This window comes from Hyperolius riggenbachi, chromosome 11, assembly GCF_040937935.1.
Source record: "Hyperolius riggenbachi isolate aHypRig1 chromosome 11, aHypRig1.pri, whole genome shotgun sequence".
Lineage (NCBI taxonomy): Eukaryota > Metazoa > Chordata > Amphibia > Anura > Hyperoliidae > Hyperolius > Hyperolius riggenbachi.
The window spans coordinates 198249060-198262878 of NC_090656.1; the positions used below are offsets into that span (position 1 = coordinate 198249060).

General features: G+C 45.0%; 1 protein-coding gene across 1 annotated transcript; it reads left to right on the plus strand.

Annotated features, from left to right (window-relative positions):
- Window positions 1-984: 984 nt before the first annotated feature.
- LOC137537937 (vomeronasal type-2 receptor 116-like) lies at window positions 985-12449 on the plus strand. The gene is made up of 3 exons (XM_068259866.1): window positions 985-1209; window positions 4124-4247; window positions 11542-12449. The coding sequence occupies exons 1-3, from the start codon at window positions 985-987 to the stop codon at window positions 12447-12449; spliced, it is 1257 nt and encodes a 418-aa protein (XP_068115967.1).
- Window positions 12450-13819: the final 1370 nt, after the last annotated feature.

The window sequence follows — 13819 nt, forward strand, 5'->3', positions numbered from 1 at the left end:
AAAGTCTGTGGAGGCTGGGCAGCAGCAAAAGTCTGTGGAGGCTGGGCAGCAGCAAAAGTCTGTGGAGGCTGGGCAGCAGATTGCATTACATCAGGTGAAACAGAAGGCAGGAAAACTTCAGGCAGGTTAACAGGTTGGGAAACTTCAGACAGGGCAACAGGCTCAGTAGTTTCAGGCAGGGCAACATCCTGCATAACTTCATGGATCTGGACCTTTGGCTTAGTACTTGGCTGGGCCGTTGGCTGAGCGCATGGCTGAACCGTTGGCTGAGCGCTTGACTGGACCTTTGGCTGAGACCCTGATACAGTTTGTGCGAGTTGGCACTGAGACTGTGCGGACTGGGCCTGTGCGAGCTGGAACTGAAACTGAGTGGGCAGGATACCAGACAGAAATTCTGTAGGCTGTATGCAGTTTTCTGCAGACTGGATACAAAACTCTCCAGACTGTGAGCAGGATTCTGCAGGTTGACTAGAAGTCTCTGCAGACTGGAGGCAATATTCTGCAGACTGGGAACATAGTTCTGCAGACTGGATGCAAAGTTCTGCAGACTGTGAGCAGGATTCTGCAGGCTGTTTTGAAGTCTCTGTAGGTTGGAAGTGAGGTTCTGCAGACTGAGCACAAGGCTCTGCAGATCGAGGCAAAGTCTCTGCAGGCTGAAGGCAAGGCTCTGCAGACAAAGACATGGCTGGACTGGATTCTGGAGCATACCAAGTCTGCAAGAGCTGTGAGAGGAAGGCAAGAGTTTGTAAAACAGGTGTCACCGAAACATTAACCGGAGGCTGCACCAGACAGGAGTTGGATGGAGGCTGCACAGGAGGTAAGATGACTGGAGGCTGCACAAGAGGTGAGATGACTGGAGGCTGCACAGGAGGTGAGATGACTGGAGGCTGCACAGGAGGTGAGATGACTGGAGGCTGCACAGGAGGTGAGATGACTGGAGGCTGCACAGGAGGTGAGATGACTGGAGGCTGCACAGGAGGTGAGATGACTGGAGGCTGCACAGGAGGTGAGATGACTGGAGGCTGCACAGGAGGTGAGATGACTGGAGTAATAGAAGCCATTGGAGAATATTTGCGTCTGGACTTGGAGACCACTCTGGAAACTGGAGCAACAGCAGGTTCTCTTGATGAGGCTGGATACTGCCAGGACCAAGGTGTGGACCTGATAGCGGTTTGCAAAGGTGCTGATTTGATATGTTTTTTAACTATGGTAGGTTCTGAGTTCTGGACACAGGAGGAGGTAGATGAAAAATGAGCAGGAGACAGAGAGTGGGAACGGAAAGAAAGGATTTCATTCCAAGCAGCAATCAGAGCAACAGCTGATCCGTGCTTACAAAGCTTATGTGTCAACAAAGACTCAGTTGCACGTATACTGGCGGATACAAACGCTTCACTTTTTTCAGAATACCATTCACAAAATCCTTTCATATCTCTTTTCAAAAAATCAAACAAATGGTCAATCTGATCAGAGTTAAACAAAAAATCCAAACGTTCTTTTCTGGAAGACTGACATTTAGGTACTTTAGCTGCAGAGGACTCAGGGTTCTGAACTAGATGAGAGGTAGCCAGAGGGTTAACAGGGGATTTGCATAATGACAGGATTTCAGAATATGCATCAATCAGGGCATGAGCTGACTCAGGCTTACATCTTCTTTCAGACAATAGACTCTCAACCGCACATTTACATCCAGAAACAAATGCAAAGCTTTGCTTAATGTAAAAGTCAAAAAATGCTTTTCTGTCTGTTTTCAAATAACTATGGTACATGTTAACTTGTTCGGAAGTAAAGTCAACCTGGACAGGATTTATAACAGGTAAGGCAAGAGCTGTGGAACCTGCAGAGATAATTTTCTGCCATGCATTTAGCAAAAGAGAGGCTTTCCCATACTTGCATATTCCCTTAGTAATCAGGGACTGGAGGGAATCAATGCAAGCCTGCACGCTCTGTTTATCTTTGCCTGAGTAGTAATCAAGAAAACATTCCCTGTCATCCTCAAACAAATTAATTAGAGCTTCTATGGCATAGTTGTCAAAAGGTGGTTCATAATCGCTGACTATACTTCTGTCATAATCCGGTTGCAAACAAACATTTGTTATTTTGGGGTGTACAAGGTCATTCCAGATCCTGGCTAAATTTTCAATATCTTGGGTGCTAAAGATCCCCAATTTAACATAACTATAGGCCTGGAAAATTAGCTGCTGTAGTTCAGCCTTAGAAAAACCAGCAAATTCAGCACGACATTCAATCTCTTCTTCATCAGCCAGCAAAACATAATAGTACATTTGTTGCGGATCCATTTTTGGACACAACGGGTATCAGTGCACAGTATGTCTGCAGTGGTCAGTATAATGGCCAGAACTTACTGTTACGGAACAATAAACAGGTATTGCAATGGATGACCACAGTTTGCAGAAACACTGATACTGAGACAGGAATGTGCAAAAAGGTGTTTTATTAAGGACCAAATCATGCAAATAACATACAACCATATGCAAACAATATATACAGTGAATCTCCCGCAAACCAAACAAAACAGTGTGCACACATATAACCAAAACCCTGACTATCTATCTATCTACAAACGGCATGCAGGAGATATATATGTACAAGCAAATATATATATATATACAATAACGCGGTATCAAAGGGAGCAGGCAAAGACAGGTCAAAACGGAATAACAGAGTGAGCAACGGGTAATCAGATACAAGCAAGGTACAAAGGAATAGTCAGAAGCAGAGTCAGGACTAGCAGAGGTTCAGCAGCAGGTAATCAGATCACAGAGCAGGTACAGGAAACCAGGTATCAAACAACAGAGGTGACCAGAGACTCAGACCTGTAGAAAGGAAGTTCTGGCAATGACTTGCAGGAAGAGGCAGACTTATATAGTCCATGTAACAGGAAGCATCTGGTGGTAATTGCTCAGAGACACATTAGAGGCCTCTGCAGGCCATACAAAGAACTGCAAGTCCTTAAATGTAATGATAAGCCACCTGCTGGTGGATAGTGGAAGTCCAGGGCAGTCCAACTCAATACCACCACCAGCAGGCAGGAGATGATACAATATGAATCGTAACAGGTGTCATTGGTGGGGTTGCAAGATCAAGAAGGACACACTAAGGGGGGAGACCCTGCCAAAGCCTTACAATCTAAACAGGAGGGAAACATAGAGTGTGGTAGATAAGGGTAGGCTATTTCAAAGAGTTGTGTTTTGAGGGCTTGCTTGAAGACGTGAAGGAAGGGGTGAGTCTGAGGGGAGGGGGGTGTTAGGGAGTTCTATAGGGTGGGGGCATCTCTTGAGAAGTCTTGTAGGTGTGCATGTGATGGGAGTGAGAAACACATGGGGAGGTCAGGCGGAGATCATTGGAGTACCGGAGAGGATGGGTAGGTATATATCTGTGGATGAGCTCAGAGCTGAAGGTTGGGTAGGTCTTGTGAACAGGTTTGTAGGCCAGGCACAGGGGTTAGGAAGTGAGGCATGGCAGTGACCAGCAGGGGGAGAGAATCGAGGAATGTAGGAGGGAGATTTAAAAAAAAATAGGAATCTGTACTAAAACATGTATGAACAAAAAAATAAATAAACATGCCAGCAGCAATCAGAGCAAAACATGGTGTATGTGTGTGTGTGTGTGTGTGTGTGTGTGTGTGGGGGGGGGGGGGGGTAACTTGTGTGCTAATTTTTACGGCCCTGCAGGGAGGCCTTAAAGCTGCAGTGGCCTAATTTGTAAAAAATAGCCTGGTCACTAGGGGGTTTAAGCCTATGATGCTTAAGTAGTTCAAATACATAGAAAATAAGGTAATTAATAAAAACAAATATCAGCCACAAAAAGCCTAATTTATCCTTAATAAAACAATATATAGATCATTTAGTTATGATAATTATTTATAAAGTTATTGCCAAAGTAATCAAAGCTGAGATGAAACTGTGAAAATGACCAGGGTAGGGAAGTGGTTAATGGGAAAAGTTAAAGTATTCAGAAACTTTTAAGATACCTAACACTTGTTAATGAACACTTGATAACAGGGAAGCAGGAAACAATGATTCATTTATGCCACAAGATGGGGCTTTACTTTAGTATGTTTTCAGAAACGTACTGTATTTAACATAAATCTCCCTTTGTCTAGATACCAAGATCTCAATGCTCTGATGACTGTTTGCCTGGAAACAGAAAAGCTCCAGCTTCTACTATATACAGATGCTGTTATGATTGTGTCCCATGTTCTGAAGGAGAGATATCAAATATAACAGGTGCTGTGGGTCTTTTCTTATTCTTCTTTCAGTTTCTGCAGTTTACCTGTCTTGTGGACAGTTGTGTCACACCATTGAGCCAAGTAGAGAAGATTTGTATTCTTCATGGAGCCTTTCACGGGGTATCTTCAATCACATTCAACTTTCTTCCAGCATGCTTTGCAACCTGTCATGGTTGCACTCAGAAGAAAAGTTTGCTAGTTTTAGATAGTTAAAATCCAAATAATTATAAAACAAGTAGTTTGTATGGTTGGTTAAGCGTTATTTCACTTCAGCACGGAAATCTGTGCAACGAGGAGGATTTTAACCTGAGTAATTGAAAATAATTAAAAACTATAAAATAATAAAAAAAAATGAATGTGTGTGTGTGTGTTTGTGTGTGCCGCGATCACTTGAAAATGTATTGCCCAATTTCAACGAAATTCAATATACAGACAGTGGCGTAAGTACGGAGCATGGGACCCCAGTGCTAGCTTTACATTGGGGCCCTAAGAATTTTATTGATGTGGAGCCCCAATACCTACCAAGGACAGCTGCAGTGTCAGAGAGGTGTATTTGGGGTAAGGAAACGGTTTGTTAAGGATTACCACTATACAGTGCACATATAGAGGCATTCATTACCAGCATATCACCAATGAAAAGCTGATAAGATGGATGAAGGAGGCCCCCTAGTGGGCCCCTCTGGTCATGGGGCCCCAGTGAAGTCGCAACCTCTGCATCCCCTATTGCTATGCCACCAGTGATGAGTGGAAATGCCAATATTCTTTTCGACTTATTTTCGTGAAAATAAGTAGAATTTTCACGTAGACAAGTTAAAATTCATTGAATATTTCAACGTTTTTTTTTTTGCCTAATGTTTGCCAACTTTAGCAGTTAATAGCATAGCCCCCTTACCAGCTAGAATCACCACATTTGCAGGGTATGTTAAGGAGAAAAGTGGATACAAGAGGGAAAAAATCCATAGTTTTGTTATAGTTTTGGAGAAAACCGATTTTTAAAATTACAATAGAAAAAAAGTATACATTTAAATGCTGTAAATGACAGATAATGTAGCAACCTAATGGTAGTGTAAATTTACATATTTTATAAGAAAGAGCAATGAATTTCATGACGGGTTTCAGAAGTGGTCCACACACAGTGCGTATGGACCACCTGAAAAACCTGTGGAAGTGGCAACGCTTTGGCTAGGGATCGCTATACAGCCGCAATAAGGCTTTATATAATGATCCCTGGCAACTTTACCTATTTTTGAAACATTTTTTGTTGTTGTTCAGAGTGTGGGAAATTAAAAAATAAATAACGCGGGGTCCCCCCTCCCAAGTCTCTTTAACTGCTTGACCACCATGCAGAATGCGGAGTCCCGGCCATGTGGGGCTTTTAACCCTGAGCTATACCAGCCCGCATGGTCCATGGAATAGGGGGGACTCTGGAGGAGAGGGGCTGTTAAGCCTCCCCCTCTTCCCAGAGCCCTTGTCCAATCCATGGACAAGGGGCTCTTCCCCACCTCCTGTGCCCAAAGAGGAGGTGCCCCAAGAGGAGCTGGGGCGACGACACCCTGGTGGGGTTCATGGTGATATCTGGGAATAAAGGGGACCCCCAGATGCCTGCCCCTCCACAGGAGAAATGAGTATAGGGGTACACAGTACCCCCTACCCATTTGTACAAAGGGTTAAATGAAATAAAAACACAACCATGAAAAAAGTAATTTAATATTCTTAACCAGAAATACTTAATGTACTGTACTTTTAAAAAATGTTTTTACATCAATATACTTGGAAATGTCCCACGCCAATATCCTCTAATGTTGAGGATCTTGATTGAAGAACTACGCACACCCACTGCCACACACTGCTGCTTCCTGTCTGCATGACTTTTCACTCTCCTCCCCACACAACACACCTATCGCTCCCACCCACCCACACTGGCACCTTGGAGCACCAGGGTGCCAGTGTGAGTGAGGGCAATAGGTGCACAGGGCGGGGAGGAGAGCAGGAGCCACGAAGAACAGAGCTCCAGCTATACTAAGTATAGCTAGAGCCAAAGCATCTTTAAATTTGGCTCCTAGGCTCCCCATTGGTCTATTAACAGCAATGGGGATCAGAAGGAAATATTTTTTTCCTATTGAAAACACAAACCTTTTAGCATATTTACATATAAAATCTTGAAAGATTCTTGTTGAAGCCATGATCTTTGCTTACGGCACTTTGATTGGTTTAGGGAAGACTTTTTCCCTTTCCCCCAATTGCAGCTCTGCATGTTCTGACCATAAGCTCGGTGGGGGGAACGCGATCGCGAACGGCAGCGGCGGTCCGTTAACAGGAACCAACAGGACATGGGTAATGGTTAAACTGTCAATTTTTTCCCAGTTTAAAAAGAGTTTTTCCTTTACAATTATCTCAAAAACTCCTGGAGCCACTCCCCCCCTTATAAAAGGCAGGCACTGCCGGCCATTATACTCACTCGTGTGCCTGCAGTAAATAGAGAAGGGACAGCTGCTGCAGACTCTCTCATAGGGAAAGATTAGTTAGGCTCTTGTAGGCTTCTTAGATTGCTCCTTGCTAATTCTTATTGCTAAAATAGCACCCCACGACAGCTCTAATCTTGTTCTTGTGATTTTTTTTTTCTGTGTGTCCCACTGACACTTGTGTTGCATAGACACTCTCGATAATTCATACTGTGTGTGTGTCACTGCCAGGCCCAGCACATTCAGTGACTACCTGTGTGTGTGACAGGTGCACATTACCCATAACTGCATATACCTACCTGTTGTTCACTGTGCACCCACCCACCTATGTGAGCACACGCAGTGTCACTGTGCCAGTCCGCTACCTGTCTGTGTGTGACAGGTGCACATTGTAATACCCATTACTGCATATACCTACCTACCTGTTGTTCACAGTGCACCCACCTACCGACGTGAGCACACACAGTGTCACTGTGCCTGTCCACTATCTGTGTGTGTGTGACAGGTGCACATTGAAATACCCAGTACTGCATATACCTACCTACCTACCTGTTGTTCACAGTGCACCCACCTACCTACGTGAGTTGAGTGCACGCAATGTCATTGTGCCTGTCTGCTACCTGTCTGTGTGTGACAGGTGCACATTGTAATACCCAGTATGGCATATACCTAGCTACCTACTTGTTGTTCACAGTGCACCCACCTACCTACGTGAATGCACGCAGTGTCATTGTGCCTATCTGCTACCTGTCTGTGTGTGACAGGTGCACATTGTAATACCCATCAAGGCATATACCTACCTGTTGTGTTCAGTGCACCCACCTACCTACGTGAGCGCACGCAGTGTGATATACCACTCTGTGCATACCTGTTAACTGCACCTGTGTGACTGCACATTGTATTAGTCAAGTCAGTGCATACCTTTCACTTCAGCTCCCCCCGATATGGACACAATGGACAAAACAGGCAGAGGTAGAGGCAGACCTAGAGGAAGGCCACCCGGCAGGTCTGTGTGAGGTCGTGTTGATGTAATTTCATGTGGCCCTCGACCAAAGTGCAGTGCTCAGAAGAAGGCACGTCCCATCAACTCCCAAGATTGTCAGGACATGGTTGACTATTTAACACAGAACACCTCATCTTCCACAGCCACCAGCGCTACTACAAGCACCCATTGCATTTGACACTTTGCAGAAGTTAATTGGTGGGGAATTAACTGATCCACAGCCATTATTGTTACAACCAGATGAAGGCGCTAAGCAAGTTACACCACCTCATATGTCTGAGTTAGGCGGCGACACTATGGACGTAACGTGTGAAGATGATGAAGTACCTGTTGTTGGTGCAGTTTTGGAGGTGTCTGACTCTGAGGCAAGTGTAGCTGGGCAGGATGATTATGATGATGACGATGATACGGATCCCACGTATGTTCCCAATAGAGGAGATGAAAAGGGGGACAGTTCAGAGGGGGAGTCAGAGAGGAGTAGGAGGAGATGAGTTGCTGAAAGAAGCAGGGGGAGCTGGTGACAGTGTCCGGCACCATGTATCGCCAGCTATGGACAGCCAGCCAACATGCCCTTCAATGCCAGCTGCTGATGTGCCATCACCCCAGGGGGGCTCAGCGGTTTGGAAATGTTTTAATGTGTCTGCCTCAGATCGGATCAATGCCATCTGTTCTCTCTGCCTCCAAAAATTGAGCTGTGAAAAGGCCAACACTCACATAGGGACAAGTGCCTTACGAAGGCACATGTAGAAAGGCACAAACTGCAATGGGAAGAGCACCTGAGCAAAAACTGCACACAAAAGAAAAGCCACCCTCCTTCTCCTCTTCCTCCTTCAGGTGCAGCATCTTCAGCCGCTTTCTCCCTTGCACCTTCACAGCCACCCTCCTCCAATCCACCTCTGCCCTTGAGAGGTTCCTGCTCCTCTGCCCACTGCAGCCAGGTGCCCGTGAAGTAAATCTTTGAGCGGAAAAAGCAAATTTCTGCCAGTCGCCCCCTTTCCCAGCGTCTGACAGCTGCCGTGGTGGAACTGTTAGCTCACCAGCTGTTACCATACAAGCTGGTGGACTCTGAGGCCTTCTGTAAATTTGTGGCCATTGGGACACCGCAGTGGAAGATACCAGCCCGCAATTATTTTTCTAAAAAGGCGATACCCAAACTGTACCGTGAAATTGAGAGGCAAGTCGTGTCATCTCTGGCACACAGCATTGGGTCAAGGGTCCACCTGACCACGGATGCCTGGTCTGCCAAGCACGGTCAGGGCTGCTACATTACTTACACAGCTCATTGGGTCAACCTGGTGACCGACGGCAAGCAGGGAGTACGTGGCTGTGCAGTGGACCAACTTGTGACACCTCCACGGCTTGCAGGCAGGCCTCCTGCCACCTCCTCTCCTCCTGATACATCTTCTTCGCTGTCATCCTCCTCCTCCTCCTTGGCTGAGTGGCAATTCAACTCTACTGGTGCTGCGATCTCCTCTCCAGCTACACAGCCCCATCTCCCCAGGGCCTATGCTGCATGCCAGGTACGATGGTGTCACGCTATCTTAGACATGTCTTGCCTCAAAGCGGGGAGTCATACTGGGGCCTTGAGCTGGACACGGCATTGCCTTGTTTTTAACTGTTTTTAAACTTTGTTATTGGCTTAATAAAGAGAGAATTTGCATTTACAATTGGCTTTTTGCACCAGTTGCTTGTTTTCTAATATTTTACTGCATTATCTATGGAGGTGCCCCTTTTTTCTTTTTGCTTTAGTAGTCTTGTAGTTAGGTCGATGACCTTGCCCCCCTTACTTTTTGACACACTTGTGTTTTTATCAGCAATACCTATTGCATGAGGATGCTTGCTCACCTTCTTTTGACCAACACACCAGAAGGCAGAAAGGATGCAGCACATGCAGAACAAGCTGGCAAGTATGATTTACAATGCATTTAAGGGTGATGTCACAGCACAACGCAATAAAGGTACCACTGCCAGTAATCCTCCTCCCATGTCCACGCAGGCAAGGACAGGACGCTCCAGCGATCTCATGGTGATGTCAGACATGCAGACATTCTTTAGTCCAACGCCTCACCTTAGCCCTTTCGGATCCACCCTCCACCAATGCCTAGACTGGCAGGTAGCCGACTACCTGGCCTTAAGTGTGGATGTAGACACTGTGAGCAGCAATGAACCCTTGGACTACTGGGTGTGCAGGCTTGACCTGTGGCCAGAGCTGTCCCAATTTGCCAACCAACTTCTGTCTTGCCTTGCCTCAAGCGTCCTGTCAGAAAGGACCTTCAGTGCAGCTGGAGGCATTGTCACTGAGAAGCGAAGTCGCCTAAGTCACAAAAGTGTTCAGTACCTCACCTTTATCAAAATTAATGAGGTATGGATCTCGAAGGGCTACTGCCCGCCCAAAGACTAAGTCAGTCCCCACACACAGTATCTCTGTCTGCACTCCGTGTGACTGGCTGCCTGCCCCAAGACTAAGTCGCTCCCCACACAGCACCTCTGCCCGCAGGCCGCTTGACTGCCTTCTCCGCCACCACCAACAGGGTCCAGGACTTCAGGCGGATGCCTGAATTTTTAAGGCCGCTGCTAGCAGCGGCCGCTATAATAATTTTTCTGGTACGTGTACATGCCTGTCTAATTTTTCTGGCTGCACTGTGGCTGCAACAACAAAACAAAAGGCATGTACATGTGCCCATTCCCCTTCATGATCATTACCTTGCCGCAGTGAAGGGGCTTGCGTATCACAATGAAGCAATGACCGCCGGCTATATGAGTGTCTCGGGGGGTGGCACAGCAAAGATAATAAGGTTGTTGCTTCATTGTGGACAGACCAAATTTGATCAGCTGGACAGTCACTGTTCTGTCATTCAGCTACCCCAGCCCAGCAACCATATGGGCTGGAAAGCCACTATCACCTACACTCTCGTCATGGTGTGCACCAGTCCAGCACGGCCATCACTACGCAAACAGCTGTTTGTGGTGCGTTACACAGTGAGTTTAGTGTGTCAGTGTGAAGCAGTACTCTAATTACACTCCCTGATTGATGTATACACATGCAAGATGTTTTAAAGCGCTTTAGGCCTGCAATTTAGCATTCAATGTGATCTCTGCCCTTAAAACGCTGCTTTGCGTCCAATCCAGATTTTTCCCCGGGACTTTTAGCGTGTATCCCACTGCGCCATACCCCCCTCCAGGTGTTAGACCCCTTGAAACATCTTTTCCATCACTTTTGTGGCCAGCATAATTTTTTTTCTAGTTTTCAAAGTTCTCCTCTCCATTGTAGTCTATTGCGGTTTGCGAAAGTTAGCGTGAACTGAAATTTCGCTGGAGGTTTGTAAACCTGGTTCACAAACCTAAAATCGGAGGTTCGGGTCATCTCTAACTGCCCATTGAAGTCTATGGCAGTTCTCTGGGTTCGCATGTTTGTGAACATTTCGCATTTCCTGAATGGAAAATTTGATGTTCGTGACATCTCTACCCAAGCAGATTGAGTCCTGATCCCTGACAGGCTACAAAAATCCCAGGTGTGTACAAAGGTGCTGGCTGTAATCATTCTGCCAATTTTTCTAATTGATCCTTGGTGGCTAAACTAGTAACATTTTGCCTTAAAATGTCTTCAAAAGTAAAATAATACAAATTTCCTTGAACATTGACTTTCTCATTGCTATTTTTAACATAAAATTTTGCCATATTCACCTGAAAGAAAAATATGTGGCAACTAAGAAATCTATGGCCTGCAATAGTAATTTGAAATATCTATATTTGTAAAGTCATGATAAAACAATCATGATTAACAATTAAAACAATTATGTATAATTGGGTTGTTGTTGTATCAATAGGAAGTGAAAATTGCATGAAGTGTCAAGATCATGAATGGCCGAATGAGAACAAAACACGGTGTAATTTAAAGTCAATAGAATATTTATCTTTTTCTAAAGACAGCATTTCTTTATTTTTTATTGCAAGCATCGTGTTACTTTGTATTTTAAGTACTATAATAATGGCTATTTTTATTTTACATGAGAATACCCCAGTTGTCAGAGCAAATAACAAGAACCTCAGCTTTGTTCTTCTGGTCTCCATCATGTTGAGTTTTCTTTGTGTCTTTCTTTTCTTGGGTCATCCTGTAAACATAACCTGTTTACTACGCCAAACATCTTTTGGTATCCTCTTCACCATAGCTGTCTCTTCTGTGTTGGCAAAGACTATAACTGTTTTTCTTGCTTTCAAAGCCACCAAGCCTGGCAGTCCATGGATAAAATGGGTCGGAACAAAGATACCTACTTTCATACTTCTCATTTGCTCATCAGGGCAAGTTGTAATCTGCATTGTTTGGTTGACCATCTCTCCCCCTTTCCAGGAGCTGGACACACATTCTTTTAATACAAAGATAATTGTTCAGTGTAATGAAGGGTCAGTAATTGGATTCTACTCTGCCCTGGGTTATATGGGGATCCTGGCAGCTGTTAGCTTCATTCTAGCTTTTTTTGCCAGGACATTACCTGAGAATTTTAACGAGGCCAAGTACATCACCTTCAGCATGTTGGTGTTCTGTTGTGTCTGGATCACCATGATCCCAGCTTATCTAAGCACAAGAGGAAAATTTATGGTGGCTGTGGAGATTTTTGCCATTCTGACCTCTAATACTGGTCTACTAGTCTGTATATTTTTCCCAAAATGTTACATTATATTTTGTCACCCTGAATTAAATACAAAGAAGCACTTACTTGGAAACAGACATAGATAAATATTTAATACTATAATACTGATGTAAAAAAAAAAATCACATTTTTTAAAATTATGTAACAACCTTTGAAAACATTAAGGTGATTTCACAGTTAGTGATATTACATATTATATAATTATGGTGTTTATTCACAAACGTATTCACTTTATTTTCACCAGAGCAATAAAATATCTTTACAGCACTTTCCATAAAAAAAGAGTCTTTTATTTCCTTGTTTGGTTCCACAAGTTTAGGCTGAAAACTAAACTAAAAAGGCTGAAAACTAAACAAAAAAAAATTCCTGAAATAATGCCCTCTAATCAGGACAGACAAAACACTAGAAATATATAGCATAAAAGACAAGTGGTAGAATGACCATAGACAGGTTTCTGTGCTCTATAAACAAAAAGCACTCTAGTTGAGAAGATGGATGACATCAGTTGTCTATAGACAGGTACTCTTTCCCTGTTCCACAGCCCAATAGACCTCTTTGCAAATGGCTTACAATAGTGTCTAGACCAGAAACACTACTGTCATCTAGTAACCAGTAGTGTCCTATATAGGGCCTCACTGGCAGGGTGTAACAATTGTGGAACTTCCTCCGTGATCAGCGCACAACGCGTGCGCTGATACGGCAGAAATCCTCCACAAGCGTATAATTGCAGGAACCCAGCAAAAGGTGCTACGCACCCGTAGAGGGAAATTCCTGTCGGCAGATGGCGTTGTGGAGTGCAGAGGAACCAATCCTCTATACCTCCACAAATGCCAGACAGGAATTGTACGAAGCGCAGAACGCAATCGCAAGAGAAGCGATTGCGAATGAGAACGAGCAAAGGGACAGGTTGTATGTGTGTGCACCAAACTAGTCGTCAACCCGCGACGGTGCACACACCACAGCAGATAAGAAGTAGGAACGCGATCGTGAGAGGTGCGATCGCCAGACGTGACACAATGCTACAGCAAGGCGGAGCATGAGAGTAGCAAAGGCACAGCAAATCATACAACGAGAAGGTAAAGAAAACAACAAACGCTAACTGAACGCGAACACCGCACTCATTCGCAACAGTGCACGCGTTCGTGCGCGGTCCCCGCGTGATAAGCACAACAGGGACAAGCACACCTAACTAACCATCGACAGACAAACATGAAACAGAGGACGCGAATGCTTGCTTAACGGTTACCTCACCGAGCCTCCAGCAAGCGCTCGTAGCAGACAAGACAGACACACGAAAACAGGGACCAGCGAGAGATAGGATCCACAGCACTAGCGAAAGTGGCTAGCGCGATCCAGGAAGACAGAACAGAAGGATCCACAGCACTAGCGCAGGATGCCAGTGCGATCCAGGTAGACAGAACAGAAGGATCCACAGCACTAGCGCGAAGCGAGTGGT